Raw genomic sequence first — 17,216 nt, forward strand, 5'->3', positions numbered from 1 at the left:
GCAGGTCCCCTCCCACGGAGGGCCCGCCCACAGACCCGACTCCTCCAAAGAGCTCCCGTTCCGCAGCCACGCCCACAGAGGCCACGCCCACAGCGCGCCCACCCACAGCGCTTCGGACACGCCCACTCTGGTCACGCCCACACAGCACTCCTTGCAGGCAGGCCCCGCCCCCCGCAGGCCCCACCCACAGGTCCGGCCCCGCCCATGTTCCCCAGGCCCCGCCCATGGCCCCGCCCCCGCCGCAGGTGGGCCGGCCGCCCCGGGCCGCAGCGCTCGCAGCTCTTGGCTCGCGGCCGCGCCGGGCTCGTTGGGCTGGGCCGGGGCCGCGGGGCGGCGCCGGGACAGGAAGCGGAAAGCCAGCGCTGCGGCGGCGGGTCGGCGTCCACTGCACCCAGCTACAGGCCGCGGAGCCGGGGCCGCGGGGCCGCCAAGCCTGGCCGGCTGGCCGGAAGGTAAGTCCGCGGGAGGCGGGTCGCGGAGGCGGCCGGGCGGACCCCCGCCGTAGGGACCCCTCGGGCCCGGGGACCCCGCCGTGGGGACCCCTCCGCCGGGTCCACGCGGGTCCAGTCCGGACGCGGCCGCGCCCGCCCGCTCCCCCGAACCCGCTCCTCCCGTGCCTGCGGGTCGCCGGGGCCCCGCCGCCCAGCCCACCCGCCCGCCCGCCCGCCCCGCGCCCGGGGTTCCCGGCCGGCCCGGCGCCCGGCTCCGCGGCGGCCCTCGGGGCGCGGCCGGTGGAGGTCCCGCTCCCCGGCGCGGCGCGGGCGGGGCGGCCCGGGACCCACGCGCGTTGTCGTCTCGGCCGCGCTTCGGGGAGCGCAACAGGCGGGTGGGAGTTTACTTTCAAAAACGCCGGACGGCGACGCCGCCGCAGCCAGGGGCCCGCCCCGCCCGGTGTGCCCGCCCCGCCCGCCCGGGGTGCCCGCCCCGCCCCGTCCCCCGCCCCTCCCGGGGTGCCCGCCCCGCCCCGCTCCGCCCCGCCCCGCCCGGGGTGCCCGCCCCGCCCCGCTCCGCCCCGCCCCGCCCGGGGTGCCCGCCCCGCCCCGCTCCGCCCCGCCCCGCCCGGAGCCCGACCGGCCTTCGCCCACAGAACCCCGGCCCCCACCCTCTTGCCCCGGGAAACTTGAGAAAATTCTAACATGTGGGTGGAGCCCGATGCCCGGAGCCCGAGCCCGATGCCCGGAGCCCGAGCCCGATGCCCGGAGCCCGAGCCGGATGACCGGGTGCTGGGCCTGCGAGGCGCGCCCCGAGACCTGAAGGCCCCTGCGCTTGGCAAGTTCTAAGACTCACGCGTGGCCGACAGACAGAACCCGGCCACGCCCGTGTACCCCGCCCCACGCTGTGTACTCTGCCTGTGTACCCTGCCCCACACCCGTGTCACCCCAACGCCGTGTCACCCCCACCCCGTGTCGCCCTACCCCCCCCATCCTGTGTCACCTCACCCCCAGGCCGTGTCCAGGCCAAGTCATCAGCTGCTGCCCAACGGCAGTGAGTCTGAGGGTCGTCATTAGCCACTGAACATAACCACTAATCACTGTTTCTAAAGTCTGCATGACACGGCTGTGGCTGTGGGAGCGAACCTTCCTACAGGCCAGGCCCCTCCTGCCGGCTCAGGACACCCAGTGTGGTTCCCACGGGCGTCTGCTGTTTCTCTTTTCTTGGTGGTGGTACTGGATTTTGAACTCAGGGCTTTCTCCTTAGTGGGCACTTTTACCACTGAGCCATACCTCCAGCTCAGGGTTTGCCTCTGCCAGGCACAGTCTGCTTGTATAAGGTTAGCTGGGCCCCCCTGTCCAGCTCAACTTGGAAGCTGGGTGGTAAGAACTGTTGTGTCTGGTTGGGCACCTGTGGCTCAGGCCTGTAATTCCACTTACCTAGGAGCCCGAGATTGGTTCAGAGCCAGCCCAGGCAGGAAAATCGGAGACTCCTATCTCCAATGAGCCACCCAAAAGCCTAATGTAGAGCAGTGACTCCAGAGGTAGAGCACCAGCCCTGAATGAATGAAAAAGCTAAAGAAGGGTGCCCAGGTGTTGAGTGTCAGCCCTAATAGTGGCACAAAACAAAATCCACTCAAAAAATAAGTTTTCAGTGTCCTAGGTATGGTGTGAGACAGTATGAAACCATGTAGGAAATGTAAGTCTTCTTCCCAAAAAGAAAACCCCCCTCTCCCCTACCCCCATCTCCCTCTACCTCTCCTCCCTCCCTTTCTTCTCTCTTTGTGCTGGTATTGGAGCTTGAACTCCAGGATGACAGGCATGGGCCACAGTACCTGGCTAAGTGCTTTGGGGACACAGCTTGTGAGCCACCCTGCCTTGTCACATAGGAGTTTCACTGTAGGAGATGGGGGTCCCCTTTTGGGTTGTCTAGGCCCCTTGGGCTCAATTTTTTTTTTCTCCCAGTCCTCTAGTGCCTGTCAGTTCAAAACTGACCTTGTGAGAGTTCAAGCTGCAGTGTCCGTTCTATGTTCAGTTCCCTTTATGGTTTGAAACAATCGACGCATGTTGCCTGTGCGGTGTAAATACACCATTCTGGTCATTGCCACATTGCTAGAAACTCTCCCCAGGGAAGAACCCAGGTTCTGAATCTCAGCTCTCAAAGTTCAAGCCCTGACTATAGCACTTAATGCTGTGTGGACCTTGGTTTCCTGAATTGCGCTGTGAAATTATTTGTGCCAAAATGCAAAAAGAAAAATGTTAGCTTCAAGATAGAATTAAAAACAAGCAGAGCAAACCTGTCTGAATTCTGTATGGTTATAAAAAAAAAAGTGAAGTTAACCGAGTAATGCAGCTGGTATGTATATACTGAGCAGGGGCTGTGTCTGTCTACCCCCCCCCATTTTCTTCCTTCCCAACCCAGGCCCCTTAATTACTTAATGACTTTAGGCAGAGCTGTTGATGTTTTTATAGCTTCCTTTTCTTGAAGGCTAACGTGTGTGGACCACTGTCATTATCACAGCCTATCATTTCCGCCATGGTTTTCAGTCACCGTTTGTCTTCTGTGTGGGACTCAGGTGTGTTCCGTGTGTGAGAACCTGGCCGCAGGGGGCTTGTGTCTGCCCCCGCACCTCCGCTGTGCTTTTCGTAAGGGTGGTGAAGAGCTTTCTCCCTGGCACGTTGGCCTGGGCATTCCAGAATGTGAGACACTGCTCCCAGACAGAAGTGCCCTGTGCCTCTGCCCCCATCTGGCACCATGACTGTTAGTGTGGTGTGGTTTGGGGCTTGAACTCTGGGCCTTGTGCTCTTGCTTGGACTTTTCTGCTCAAGGTTGGCGTTCTTCTTCTTGAGCCACAGTTCCACTTTCAGTTTTCTGGTGGCTCACTGGAGATAAGAGTCACATGGACTTTCCTACCCGTGCTGGCTTCAAACCGTCATCCTCAGATGTCAGCCTCCCGAGTAGCTGGGATGACAGGTGTGAGCTACCGTGGCTGGCTTGCAGCCTTCGTTTGGATGTTAAAAGGCGAGCTGAATTTCTGGGGAAGGAGCCAGAGCACGCAGGCTGCAGGGAGCTCTGCTGCCTGGCCTGAAGCTGGTTGTCTGCCAGGGGTAAAGCCAGGGAAAAGCAGCCAAGTCTGGAGCAGAAGGGAAGCAAGACTGGAAAGTGCTAGAAGCTCATTGAAAATGCTGATGAGAGTATTGGGAGACAGGAGGGTGGTGTGAGTCCTCCAGCCATGTGGGGCTCAGCACCCCTCCCCACCTCAGCCCCAAGACTCAGTCCTCAGCCCCCAAGGCCTCAGCTGGGGAGACAGAGGCTTTTCCCCCAGTGCCTGTTGCATCTCCAGTGTATTTCGAGCCCCTCCTTATAATGGACTCCAAGGTTAAGCAGCGCTGCTGTAGTGACAGCTGCGAGAGCGGGACCTGTGGCCCAGACTCTCGTGCCGTGCCCTGCATAGAAGGCAGGCTGAGCCGGCAGGCAGGCCTGCGCTGTCGGCCGCTGCTTTCCAGGCTTTTCTCTCTGCCAGGGACAAGAACATGGCCCACTTTGCTGTGGGCGTGGGTGACGGGGGCTTGAACTCCAAACCTTGTGCCATCCCTTGGCTTTTCCACTACTTGAGCTATGCCTCCATTTCCAGCTTTTTGTGAGTTAACTGGAAAAGAGTCTCACAGACTTTCCTACCCCAGCTGGCTTTGAACTCAATCCTCAGATCTCAGCCTCAGTCACAAGGATTACAGATGTGGGCACCTGCATTGACTTTCTGAGGGCCCAGTGGGCGCGTGCTGCCCCTGCCATCCTGACACTCAAATGGGGCTTCAAAGAGGCTAAGCCCTTTGACCTCGGAGCCAGGAGGTGCATGGAGTGGGGGATGGAAGCCTGTGGCCCAGTTTACTGGTAGTCACGCTGTGGTTCCAGAGACCAGTGGCTCATCCCAGGTGAAGACTGATGGGTGGGGTCTGGCGCCCAGGCACCCCACATGCTCCACTGGCAGAGACACAGTTAAATAACAAGCGTGCCCCTTCCTCATGAAGGCGGTAGCAGAATGGGCTGGGGGGGGGCGGCTGTGGTCACCTCACCTGCTGCTCTTCTCTTTGAAGACAGTTGCTGGGGCTGGCCTCCTGAGAGGGGCGGGGCTGACACCTGCAAGTCTTTTGTTTTCTCAGCTTCCTGGGGGCTTCAAGGAAAGACAGGAAAGTGGGGGCTGGGAAATAGAAACTTGTGATCTGTTTTCTACCACAGTCATAGGATCCTCAGATCTCAGCCTCCAGAATAGCTGGGGTTGTAAACTGGAGCCCCATGCCCGGCTTCAGTGTCTTTTTATTGCAAAGCATCATCTCAGCAAAGTGTGAGAAAGGACCCGGCATCTGGGCTGCCGGTGCTCGCTCTGCCCATTCCTCCTGCTCTCCCTGCTGCCTGTATCTGTGCCTGGGTCCTGCTTTCAACCTTCTGAATCCATGAACATCTCTTTTCCTTACACCATCATTTTATATAAGTAGTTGATTTCTTGAGGTGTGTTTTCCTTATTTCTTCCTTGGTGGAGGGGTTGGGAATTTATATTATTTCCATGTTTTTGTTATTGTAGGCAATGAGGCAACACTTCTGTTAGGTTTTTAAAAAGAGATAGCTGAGTAAGAACAGCCGCACGCACGTGGTATTCAGGTAAGGGATAGGTTTATTCAGTAGACCTGCTGGCACTCCGCACGGCTGGCAAAAGGCCTGGGAAAGAGAGAGAGCTGGGAAAGAGAGAGGAAAAAGCTAGAAAAGAGCTAGAAAAGAGCAGAGAGAGAGCTAGAAAAGAGAAGGGAGCTGGGAAAGAGAAAAGAAGGAAAGAGCTGAGAAAGAGCTAGAAAATTGCAGAGAGAGATCAGAGAAAGAGCAGAGAGCTAGCAGAGAGAGCAGAGAGAGAGCTAGAAAAAAGAGAAGGGAGCTGGGAAAGAGAAGAGAAGGAAAAAGCTGAGAGCTAGAAAAGAGCAGAGAGTGAGAGGTAGAAAAGAACAGAGAGAGGGATCTGGGCCTGGGCTAGGCCTTATCTGGGATATGGGCGGGGAAAGGTGTGGCCACATCAAATTCAGATGTGACCTCAGCGGATGCAGATGTGACCTCTTCCAGGTGTCCCAGTTGCCTAGGTAACGCAGGTACTGGGTGGAGACTTTGCTGCGAGGAGGGTAGAGTCTGCTCGCCATCCAGGAGCCAACCTTACAACTTCTTTTTTTTTTTTTTCTTGAAGTTCTCAAACGGTTAGTTCATAGGAGTTTGGACTCTGGAATTAACAAGACTAAGAACTTTTGAAATTGACTTTTGGGAAGGCTCACCAAATCCCTTACACCTTACACATGGTTTCTCTGGGAGCTGTGCCTGGAGGGCAGATGCCAGTCTCCCCCACTGCCTTCCCCCGCATTCCTGCTGTTCAGATGGGATTTGGGGCTCAGCCCCCATCCAGTTTGCCAGATGCCCAGCACGGCCTTGAGTTAGCATGGAGTGGTGGGCAGCTCCTCTGTGACCCCTCAGCGTGTGAGGACTTGAGGCTGACCTCTTGCCTTTCTCCCCCTTTCTTAGGGTTTGCTCCCACGCAGCTTCCCTGGCTCCCCAAGGCCTCTGACACTTGTGGGGGCCACAGGCCACTACCTGAGGAAGACGCACCTGGCCCTCCGTTGCTATGGATACGGAGTCCACCTACTCTGGGTACTCCTACTACTCCAGCCACTCCAAAAAGTCTCACCGACAGGGGTACGTACGCAGAGAGGGTGCAAGTCTCTGGGGGACTGTGGGTTGGCTGCTTGAAAGGCCGAGCCCTGATGTCCTGCACGAGGAGGAGGCGCGGCGGTGCAGCTGAAGCTTTGAGAGCAAGTGCACCCCATTTCCATTTCATAGCTCCCGACGCCCTCGTTTCTCCCAGTTGCCTTTAAATGAGTCTCATGAGAGGTGGTCCTCATGTTCTAAGCAGTTCCCATACTCGTCCATGCCTCCCAGAGCTGCGCTAGGAAAGCCATTGCAAGTCAGAACCCCAGGAATGAAGCACTGCATTTCATGGACTCACCGGCCCAGCAGGCATTGTCCCCCAACCCAGCCCGGACAAGCCTGGCCGACCAGCCTGTCTTTTAGTGAGCAGGCCTGGTTTGGATAAGCTGACCTGGTGGTGGACATCTGCCCCCTCCCCCTTGTGGAACCCACCTGCAGAGTGACAGGAGATGGTGACACAGGTGGCGGGGGCCACGCCCCTCTCTGCAGGGTTTTGTTAAGAGGATTTCATGAGGTTCTAACCAGCACCGAGGAGGCCACCAGAGTCTGGCTCTGCTCCTGCTCATGATGGCCTTGCAGCCTCATGTTCAAAGATCCCCACTGCACTGCACACAGTGGCTCACACCTGTAATCCCAGCTACTCAGGAGGCTGAGATCTGAGGATCGCAGTTTGAAGCCAGCTCAGAAAGATTTTTTTTTTTTTTTTTTTGCCAGATCTGGGGCTTGAACTCAGGGCCTGAGCACTGTCCCTAATGCTTTTATTTTTTATTTTTATTTTTTTTGCTCAAGGACCACTTGAGCTACAGTGCACTTCCAGCCTTTTCTGTGTATGTGGTGCTGAGGAATCAAACCCAGGGCTTTGTGCGTGGGAGGCAAGCACTCCTACTAGGCCACATTCCCAGTCCCAAATCCATGAGATTCTTATCTCTAGCCAGCAAAAAGCCAGGAATGGAGGTGTGGTTCAAGTGGTAAAGTGTTAGCTTTAAATGAAAAAGCTAAGAGACAGCACTGGGACAACACCCAGGCCCTGAGTTCAAATCCCCCAGTCCTAGTGTGTGTGTGTGTGTGTGTGTGTGTGTGTGTGTGTGTGTGTGTGTGTGTGTGTGTGTGTGTGTGTGTGTGTGTGTGTGTGCTTGAACTCAGGGCCTGAGCTGTTTGTCTCAAGGCTGGTGCTCTACCACTTGGCCAAAGCTCTACTTCCAGCTTGCCTGTTAATTGGTTATAAGAGTATCAAGGGACCCTCCTGCCCAAGCTGGCATCGAACCAGCTTCTCTTGTCTCAGCCTCTTGAGTAGCTGGGATTACTGGCGTGAACACTGGCACTGGGCTTAGATGGCAGTTGATTTTAGGACCCTGCTCTGGAGGCATGGCTGCACTCAGACGCCCACCTGTGCCATCATGGAGCAGCAGTGATTTTCCTCAGGACGCTGTGCCATGTCTGGGTGGCATGCCATATTGGGCGCGTGCCATGTACTGCATCCGTGGCACATAACTAGTGGCTTCCGTGGCTGACACATTTCCCTCACTGTGCAGAAAGCTCCTGGCTCTGAGCCACCCTTGTGATTGCATGCTGCAGTTCACCCTTTATCCCGAAGCACTGTGCATGGTAGTGCTTTGGGGGCCATGCAGATACCAGTGCTCTTAGGACAGAGCCCTGTGTTGCACAGGGCAGGTGGGCAGGCCCCCAGGAAGGCTGCGCTCAACCCTTCGCCACGTGCTGCTGTGGTGTGGGGTCTCGGGATCATTTCCCGGACCCTTGCATGGAGCTTAGGGGAGACGGGACTCCCAGTGTCCCCTGACAGGTGCTTGTGGGGACTCTCTCCACCTCAGTCTGCTCCTTGCGCCTGCGAGTCTAGCCAGGCACCAGAAGCACCCACTCAGGGGCTGCTCCTTGCGCCTGCGAGTCTAGCCAAGCACCAGAAGCACCCACTCAGGGGTTGTGGGTTCTAGGGTTACAAAAGCTTTCTCGGGTTGTCAGATGCAAGGTTGTGGTCTGCCTCCTCGAGGTGTCCTGCAGGACAGTTGTGGAACATCTGGGTGGTTGTGGGCCCTTCAGGAGCCTGGCTGGGTGGTGGGGCAGGCGGCTCCAACCGCCTCTGCCCTGGAGGCAACACTGGGAAAGGACTTTGACTTCCGGTGGAATGTGTGCTGGTGCTGGGGAGCGGCGGGGTGAGTGGGCAGGACGGTGGCCTGGCTGTGGATCAGGACACCTGGGGGAAATGGAAATGAGCGAGGTAAGAGAGGGGCTGTCTGGCGGCCATGGGGCCTTGATCTGGACAATCAGGTCTAACTTGCCGTGAAGACGGAGCCAGCAGGAGGCTTGGCAGCCGAGCCTGTGGCCTGTGCGGCCTCAGAGGCTGTGCTGGCTCTAGCAGCTCCACAGGTGCGAAGTGGGAGGATGGGAAATGTACTCTGTAAAGTCTTTCGTGGGGGAGGGGTGGGTGGGAGCTGAGCATTTGCCCACCGTGCTTAAGGCCCTAGGGTCCACCTAAACCCCCGAAGTCTTCAAAGAGACTGAACAGATGCACCAGTGGCAACAGACTTGAATTCAGATCCTCTCTTGCCACTTAGCACAGCTTAGGAAGTCACACAACCTCTGCGCCTCAGTTTCCTCATCTGGAAAGTGGGGACAATAAGACTGGCCTCCTATGGCCACTGTTAGGAATGAATGAAGCTAGTAAAACTCTCATATTAAGTACTGGTAAAGTGCTAAGTACCGATCAGGTACTGAATAATAGTACGGTACTTAGTACTTGGTAAGTGTACCAAAAATTGGGGAAAGGGAAGGTATGGTGGGCGTTGTAAGTCACAGCTCTGTTCAGTTGCTGGGTTAGAACAAACACCAGACTTGAGCAGAGCACATCTGTTTCTCAGCATGTGGAAGGGATTGCTGGTCACTGAGTGCCTCACGGCACCCAGCCTTGGCTTTTCGGGGGACCATCCAATGTCTGTCAGGGGGCTGGTGCCAGGCAGATACCTGCGCAGCAGCAGGTGGATGGGAGATACGTGTGGAAATCTGGGGTCCACAGTACTGATGGCTCTACTTATAATGCGTATGCATGCATGCTTGTGTAAGTGTGTGCACGTGCGAACATGCATGCTAGTACTGGGACTTGAACTCAGGGTCTGGATGCTCTTCTCTAGTATTTTCTGCTCAAAGTTGGTGTTCTACGACTTGAGCCACACCTCCACTTCTGGCCATTTGCTGGTCTCTTGGATTTGTCTACCTATGTAGCTCTGAGCCACGATCCTCAGATCTCAGCCTCCTGAGTAGCTAGGATGACAGGTGTGAGCCAGCAGGAGATCTGACTGTTTATAAAGCATGGTGCCCTTTGTCTCTGTGGAGGCCCTGGGTTGAAGGAAGGCAGTGTGGTTGATGTCACGAAGCTAGCCTGGCCCATGCAGGCCGGGACCCAGGGAACTCCGGGCCTCTGGCCTCTGCTGCTTTCCTAGGGCTCACAGGTTTGCCACTGGCTACTAGGGACTGGGGAGCTGGGTCTTCCCATAGGGTCCTCTTGTCTGGACTGTATATGAGCCCGCGTGGGCTGGGCCTCCAGGATGGGTGGCCCTTGTTTCCCCACAGACCACCCAGAGAGTTCACCTGGGGTACAGATACACACTCCTCACACCCCTGTGTCATTTGTCCCACTTGCTTTGTTTCTGTGGGAGCCTCCAAGTTCAGCCAGGACCTAGAGGAATGGCTTTTCATTTTGAACTCTTGAGAATGAAAATGATTCTCCCTCCTGGTTTAGAATTTCCTTTTTCTTTTCTTGTCCAAAAGTGTAGGGTGACAGAGTGTCCCAGATTTTTTTTTTTTTTTTGGCTAGACCAAAGCTTACATATTATGCAGTGTTGACCCAATAAAAAAATTGAGTAGAAAATTAATTTAGGTGAGCTAGTGATATACCCTAGATACAGAAAGTCTAAAGTTTCCATTTTAAACTCAGAAAAAAAAATGTGATCTCTCCTGTAGAGGAGGAGGAGGAAGGACAGGTCGGGGACAGTGGAAAGAAAGTGCTAATGAGAGAATGAAGACAGCCCACTGCAGGGTTGGAGATGAATAGCCGTGCTGTGTGCAGAGGTTTCCCAGATTCCAAACAAAAATTAGCAATACTTTTTGGTGAACCAGAGAATTCATTAACGTGGCATAATATGACAGACATTGTTTTCTTTCAGAGAAAGAACTAGAGAGAGACACAAATCACACAGAAATAAAGATGGTAGAGGGTCGGAAAAATCCGTCACCATTCAAGCGCCGCCTGGAGAGTCCCTGTTGGCAAACGACTCTACGCAGACCGAGGAAGTGCAGGTGAGGATGGAGATGGACTGTGGGCACGCCACCGGGGACAGGCATCCGCTCTGCTGATGGTTTCCTCCGTCTTGTCGTGATAGGCTTCCTTGGGTTTTTAAGCTTTATGTTCCCAGCACGTCAGTTAGCGTATCTGTGCCCCTGCGGTTGCTCATGGGTCTAAGGACAGCCTGGGTGTCATCTGGGAGCTTCGGTTCCTTGGAAGTAGGATTGCTTTGAGTCATTTGAAAGCAGAGCAAGGAAGGGAAAGTTGCAACCTGGTGATGGGTCCCTGGTCCCTGGAGACCCAATCCTAAGAGGACACTCTTAGAGAAGAAGGAAAGAAACTCCCTTTCCAGAAGGCCTGGGGAGTATCAGGAAGGAGAGAGAAGTTAGTCCGGCATGGTGGCTCACATCTGTAATCTTAGTTACTCTGGAAACTGAGATATGGGGATAGAGGTTCCAGGCCATCTCCAGCAGGAAAGTCTGTGACACTCTTATCTCTAGTTAATCAGCAAGAAGCTGAAAGTGGGGCTTAGCTCAAGTGGTAGAGTACTAGTCTTGAGCAAAAAAGTTAAAAGACAGCACCCAGGCCCTGAGTTCAAACCCGAGTACTGGCACCAAAAAAGAAAAATTGGGTGGTAGAATTTTAGGTATAATGACCCAATTTGAAAATGTTGGCAATTTTTTTTTTAATATTACGCAAGTTCTTCTCTGGGTCCCAACTGTCTGGCAGCTCCCTCGATTTAAATAAACATCTGTGCTGTACTGAGAGGCATGTTTACATATCCTAGCATTCTCCTGAACCGCACACATGCCCAGCCTTGCCCCCAGAACAAAGCGTGCCTGTGCAGCGTGAACATACAGGGAGACAGATAAGCCACTATCAGTGTGTTACAGCACACAGGTGGGCACAGACCACAAAGGCAGACAGAACACAGTGCCTCAGAGCACTCAAGTGCTCTGGGAACCAAAAACCAGATGAGCAGACATCTTTAGTACTGTTTTGTTTTGCTTTATTTTACTGTTTGCTTTAGCTCTAGAAGAGTGGGTGGGTGGGTGGGTGGGTGGGTGGGTGGGTGGATGGATGGATAATGGGTGCGTAGATGGATTGATTGACGGATGGATGAATGGATGGATGGATGGAGGAAGGACAGATTGATAATGGAGGGAGGATAGATGGAGGATGGATAGATGAATGGATGATGATGGAGGATAGATTGATGGATGAGGGTAGATGAATGGATGGAGGATGGATGGATGGATGACAGATAGATGGATGGATGGAGAATGGATGGATGAAGGATGGATGGATGGATGAGGGAGGGATGGATGGAGGATTGAGGATGAATGGATAGATGATGGAGGATGGATGAGAGGTAGAAGGATAGATGGAGGATGGATGGATGGGTGAGGGATGGATGGAGGATGGATGGATGGATGGATGGATAGATGGGGGATGGAGGATGATGGATGGATGGATGATGGAGGAAGAACAAGTGGATGATGGAGGGAGGATATATGGAGGATGGAAGGATAGATGGATGAGGGGTGGATGGATGGATGGATGAGGGGTAGATGAATGGATGGAGGATAGATGGATGGATGAGGGGTAGATGGATGGAGGGTAGATGGATGAGGGGTAAAAGGATAGATGGAGGATGGATGGATGGATGAGGGATAGATGGAGGATGGATGGATGGCTGGATGAGGGGTATATGGGTGGATGGAGGATGGATGGATGAGAGGTAGATGGATGGGTGAGGGGTAGATGGATGGATGGATGGATGAGGGGGTATAAGGATAGATGGAGGATGGATGGATGAGAGATGGATGGAGGATGGATGGATGGAGGATGGATAGATAGATGAGGGGTAGATGGATGGAGGATGGATGGATAGGTGAGGGATAGATGGATGGATGGAGAGGGAGGGAGGGAGGGAGGGATGGATGGAGGATGGATGGCTAGATGAAGGGTAGATGGATGGATGGATGGTTGAGGCATGGAGGATGGATGGATGGATGAGGGATGGAGGATAAATGGATGGATTGATGGAGGATGGATGGATGGAGGATGGATGGATGATTGAGGAAGGATAAATGGATGATGGAGGGAGGATAGATGGAGGGTTGATGGAGGATGGATGGATGGATGAGGGGTAGATGGATGGATGGAGGGAGGAGGACAGATGATGGAGGAAGGATAGATGGAGGACAGAGGGGTCAGTCATGGGATGGACTAACCCTTCAATGCCTCAGATCCCTCATAAACAGGTCAGGGGTGCTGGCGACTCTCCAGGAAAGCATCTCTTGCTACATTGGGTTCTCACCGAAGGGGTATCAAGAGGTCTGTGTTCTGGTAGCTGTGTTACCCAGGGCAGGCATAGCCTTTGGAGACTTCCAGTTTCTTCACTGAAAGTCTAAGGACTGGGCTGGGAAGGTGGCTCAGTGGTAGAGTGGTTCCTAGCATGTGTGAAGCCCTGAGTTTCATTCCTCAACACCACATACACAGAAAAAGCCAGAAGTGGTGCTGTGGTTCAAGTGGTAGAACACTAGCCTTGAGCAAAAGAAGCCCAAGGACAGCACCCAAGCCCTGACTGGATTAGAGCTCAGATCCTTTTTATGCTGAAGGAGCTTGAGCTTTCTACACATACTTTTTTTTTTTAAACAAGAGGTATGTATAATTTCTTCAAATGGACAACGGATTTAGTGAGCAACTCTTTGGCAGGAAATAGAATGATGGAACCAGGCTTGGGAGACTGACCCTGTAACACTAGCTACTTAGGAGGCTGAGATCTGAGGATCTCAATAAGAAGCCAGCCTGGGCAGGAAAGTCCATGAGACTCTTAACTACATTTTTTGCCTTGAGCAAAAAAGCCAAGTGAGATGGAGAGACCCAGAGTTAAAGCCCCGGTACGGTACGGTACTGGTACGGGCGAGGGGGGTGGGAGAGGAGGAGGGAGATCAACAAACAGCGCTGTGGTAAGCACAGACTGTGAGAGCCTGTGAGTCACTCTAGCGTTGACTGTCTCCTGACTAGCAGGCTGGGCACCAACAGAGTCTCTAGGAAGCCTGTTACAAGTAAATTATTATTATTTTTTGTCATTTGTATCCTCACCTCACATTAACAAGTTGTGCATCATTGAATTTGCAGCTCTTGCTAATGTCAGTACATCAGTATGTGGGGGTTTTTTTCCTTCTTTTAAAAAATGACCTAAATCTACGAGAAATACAACAGATCTTAAGTATACACGTTAGGAGTTTTTTTTGGAGTTTTTTGGTTGGTCTGGGGCTGGGCGCTGTCCCTCAGCTCTTCAGCTCAAGGCAAATGCTTTACCACTTGAGCCACAGCACCACTTCCTGTTTTCTGCTGGTTTATTGGAGATAATAATCTCACGGAGCCGGGCGCTGGTGGCTCACGCCTGTAATCCTAGCTACTCAGGAGGCTGAGATCTGAGGATCGTGGTTCAAAGCCAGCCCGGGCAGGAGAGACCGTGAGACTCCTATCTCCAATAAACCACCAGAAAACCGGAAGTGGTGCTGTAGCTCAAGTGGTAGAGCACTAGCCTTGAGCTGAAGAGCTGAGGGACAGCGCCCAGGCCTAGAGTTCAAGTCCCACGACCGACCAAAAATAATAATAATAATAATAATCTCACGGACTTTCCTGCCTGGGCTGGCTTTGAACCATGATCCTCAGATCTCAGCCTCCTGAGTAGCTAGGATGACAGGCATGAGCCATTGGCGCCTGGAGTTTTAACGGATGAACACACCATGTAACCTAAACTCCAGAAAGTTCTCGGGGTCTTCCTGCTCATTCCATCGCTCCTCTGCACTGCTACAGGGCACTTGGCATGCTGCCTTTTCTGTCTCTGTGTCAGAACTCGCCATAACTAGAATCCTGTGATTTCTTTTTCCCCATTCAGCAGGACTTTGGCCTTTATCTGTGTTCCTGTGTGTTTCAGGAGTTCATTTTTTAACATTTTTGCTGAGGGATGTTGAAGGGAATTTACCCCAGTTTGGTTCCCAACATGGTGGTGGCTGGCTTGCCTTTTCCCATGTTGGTAGCTGTGAGTGAAATGGTTCTAGAAGCTCTGGGACCAATGTTACGTGTACATGTGCTTTCATTAGTTTGGGGCAAAACCTGGGAGCTGAATTTCTCGGCCATCAGTGCATATTTAAATTTCTGTGAAACTGTCAGGAGAGTTTTTCAGAGACTATGTTTCCTCATAGATGTCACCTAGCCATGTCTGAGAGCTCTGGTGGCTGATGCCTGCTGTCTATGGTGTGTGTGTGTGTGTGTGTGTGTGTGTGTGTGTGTGTGTGTGTGTGTGTGTGTGTGTGTGTGTGTGTGTGTGTGTGTGAGCACGTGTGTGCGTGTACACATGTGCCGATCCTGGTGCTTGAACTAAAGGCCTTGCACTCTCAATTGGCTTTTTTACTCAAAGCTGATGCTTTACCACTTCAGCCATGCCTCCACTCCTGAATTTTTGGTGGTTGATTGGAGATAAGATCTTATAAGATCTCAGCCTCCTGAGTAGCTAGGATTACAGCTATGGTGTGAGCCATTGGCACCTGGCTATCTCAAGTAATTTCTCTTATGGTATGTGATACTTTTTTTTCTTTTTTCTTTTTCTTTTGGGTCCAGTTGTGGGGCCTGAACTTGGCCCTCAGCTCTTCAGCTCAAGGCTAGCACTCTACCACTTGAGCCACAGTGACACTTCTGTTTTTTTTTTTTTTCTGCTTATGTGGTGCTAAGGAATCAAACCCAGGGCCTCATGCATGCAAGGCAAGCGCTCTACCACTGAGCCACCTTCCCAGCCCCTGTGATACTTTTCAAGACCAAGGTCTGGGTATTTATCTGCTGAGAACTTTTCCACATGTTGTCCCTTTACTACAGCCTACGTTTTCATAGATAATGTGGGTAAAATTACCAGGTTTGAGGTTTTTCAGTTATGAGAGACCTGTCTTGCTGACTTGGCTGTGGAACTTGATTTTCCATAGTTGATGGCCTTTTCCCCAGTCGGCAGCCGCCTCTGACTCTTTTCTTCTAAGTTCACTCTGATACACAAATCCCTGGGGTCCAAACTCTCTTTGGGCTCATGTGAGTTTGCAGTGCCTCCGCGCTCTGTTGTGCTGAGAGTTACCGTTCACATGGAAACAGCAAAACTGTTTGAAGTCTTAGCAGCTGAACCTTGTTTAATGAATGCCCTCATTGTTCCAACTACCCAAAAGTTGAAAAAAAAGAGATGTCAGGCGTCGGTGCTCATGCTTATAATCCCAACCACTCAGGAGGCTGAGATCCGAGGACCAGTGTTAGAAGCCAGCCTGGGCAGCAGAGTCCATGAGACTCTTATATACAGTTGATCAAAAGCAGCTGGAAGTAGAGGCGTGGCTCAAAGTGGTAGAAAGCTGAACTTGAGTTACAAAGCTCAGAGACAGCATCCAGGCCCTGAGCTCAAGCCCTAGTACCGGCACCAAAAAGAAAAGAGCAAGAGAATAAAACCGCATTATTTCCATACCCTTGGTGTTTAGTTTGTCTTGAAAGCATAGGTTTGGAAAGAAATTTTGAGCTGTTCTGAGGGATAGATTCCAGCATCTGCTCTGCTCGCTGAGTGGGCAATCCCACGGAGCGGAGCTGCTTATGAGGGGGGGGGTCAAAGGCGGCGTGGAGGGTTGGGGACCTGGCACTCGTTGCGGGCGAGTGTGGACGTGGACAGGAACCCAAGTTCTTTCCCCACTCTCCGCTCTGCCTGGCAGTGTCCTCCACGTCCACAGCTTGGAGCTGTCCCACTACACACCTGGGAGGGTTGCTCCCAAGTGGGGGGTGGGAGGGGGCGGTACTTCAGGCGGGCTCTCCTGAGCTCATCCAGCAGTGGGGTTGTTTGCCACAGGGGGTGATGGTCAGTGAGACGCAAAGGCTGAGTGTTGCCTTTGTGTTTGAAGAGGCAAAGATGGAATGCATCTTGGGATCCCAGCAAAAACCTCCTAGGTTCAGTCTTTCTAAAGACCAGGTGGTCTGCTCAGGGCCCTCCTCACCGTCCTCCCTCCCTGCAGGATGACAACTGGGGTGAGACCACCACGGCCATCACGGGTACCTCAGAACACAGCATCTCCCAGGAGGACATTGCCCGCATCGGCAAGGACCTGGAGGACAGCGTGGGGCTGGACTGCCGGCGCCACCTCAGCCTGGCCCTGGCCGCCCTCCTAGGCCTGCTGGTCTTCCTCACGCCTGTAGCCTTCCTTCTGCTGCCGCCCGCGCTGTGGAGGGCGGAGCTGGAGCCCTGCGGCCCCATCTGCGAGGGGCTCTTCATCTCCATGGCCTTCAAGCTCCTCATCCTGCTTGTGGGCACCTGGGCGCTGTTCTTCCGCCGGCCGCGGGCCACCGTGCCCCGGCTCTTCGTCTTCCGCGCCCTGCTCCTGGTCCTAGTCTTCCTGTGCGTGGTCTCCTACTGGCTGTTCTTCGGAGTCCGCATCCTGGACCCGCGTGACCGGAGCTACCAGGGCATCGTGCAGTACGCAGTCTCCCTGGTGGACACGCTGCTCTTCATCCACTACCTGGCCATTGTCCTGCTGGAGCTGCGGCAGCTGCAGCCCGCGTTCACCCTGCAGGTGCTCCGCTCCTCCGACGGCGAGGCGCGCTTCTACAGCCTGGGCCACCTGAGGTACGGGGCATCCTCGGGCAGACGGGGTCAACCGGTGACCCCCACACGGCCGGCACCACGGCACGCGGGAGCCAGCACTGCTGCTGCTGGAGGAGCGTG

At 54.0% G+C, this 17,216-nt stretch overlaps 1 protein-coding gene across 1 annotated transcript in view; it reads left to right on the top strand.

Annotated features, from left to right (window-relative positions):
• The first annotated feature begins 352 nt into the window (after window positions 1-352).
• Vangl1 (VANGL planar cell polarity protein 1) overlaps window positions 353-17,216 on the top strand; it is a 31,484-nt gene continuing 14,620 nt past the window's right edge. Inside the window, exons 1-4 of the mRNA XM_070006417.1 lie at window positions 353-452; window positions 5,986-6,156; window positions 10,344-10,476; window positions 16,510-17,117. Coding sequence (XP_069862518.1) covers window positions 6,086-6,156; window positions 10,344-10,476; window positions 16,510-17,117 — 812 coding nt within the window. The 5' untranslated portion in view covers window positions 353-452; window positions 5,986-6,085. The remainder of the gene's footprint in view (window positions 453-5,985; window positions 6,157-10,343; window positions 10,477-16,509; window positions 17,118-17,216) is intronic.

The sequence above is a fragment of the Dipodomys merriami genome, unplaced genomic scaffold (genome assembly GCF_024711535.1).
Source record: "Dipodomys merriami isolate MVZ:Mamm:240054 unplaced genomic scaffold, mDipMer1.0.p SCAF_7, whole genome shotgun sequence".
In the NCBI taxonomy this organism is placed as follows: domain Eukaryota; kingdom Metazoa; phylum Chordata; class Mammalia; order Rodentia; family Heteromyidae; genus Dipodomys; species Dipodomys merriami.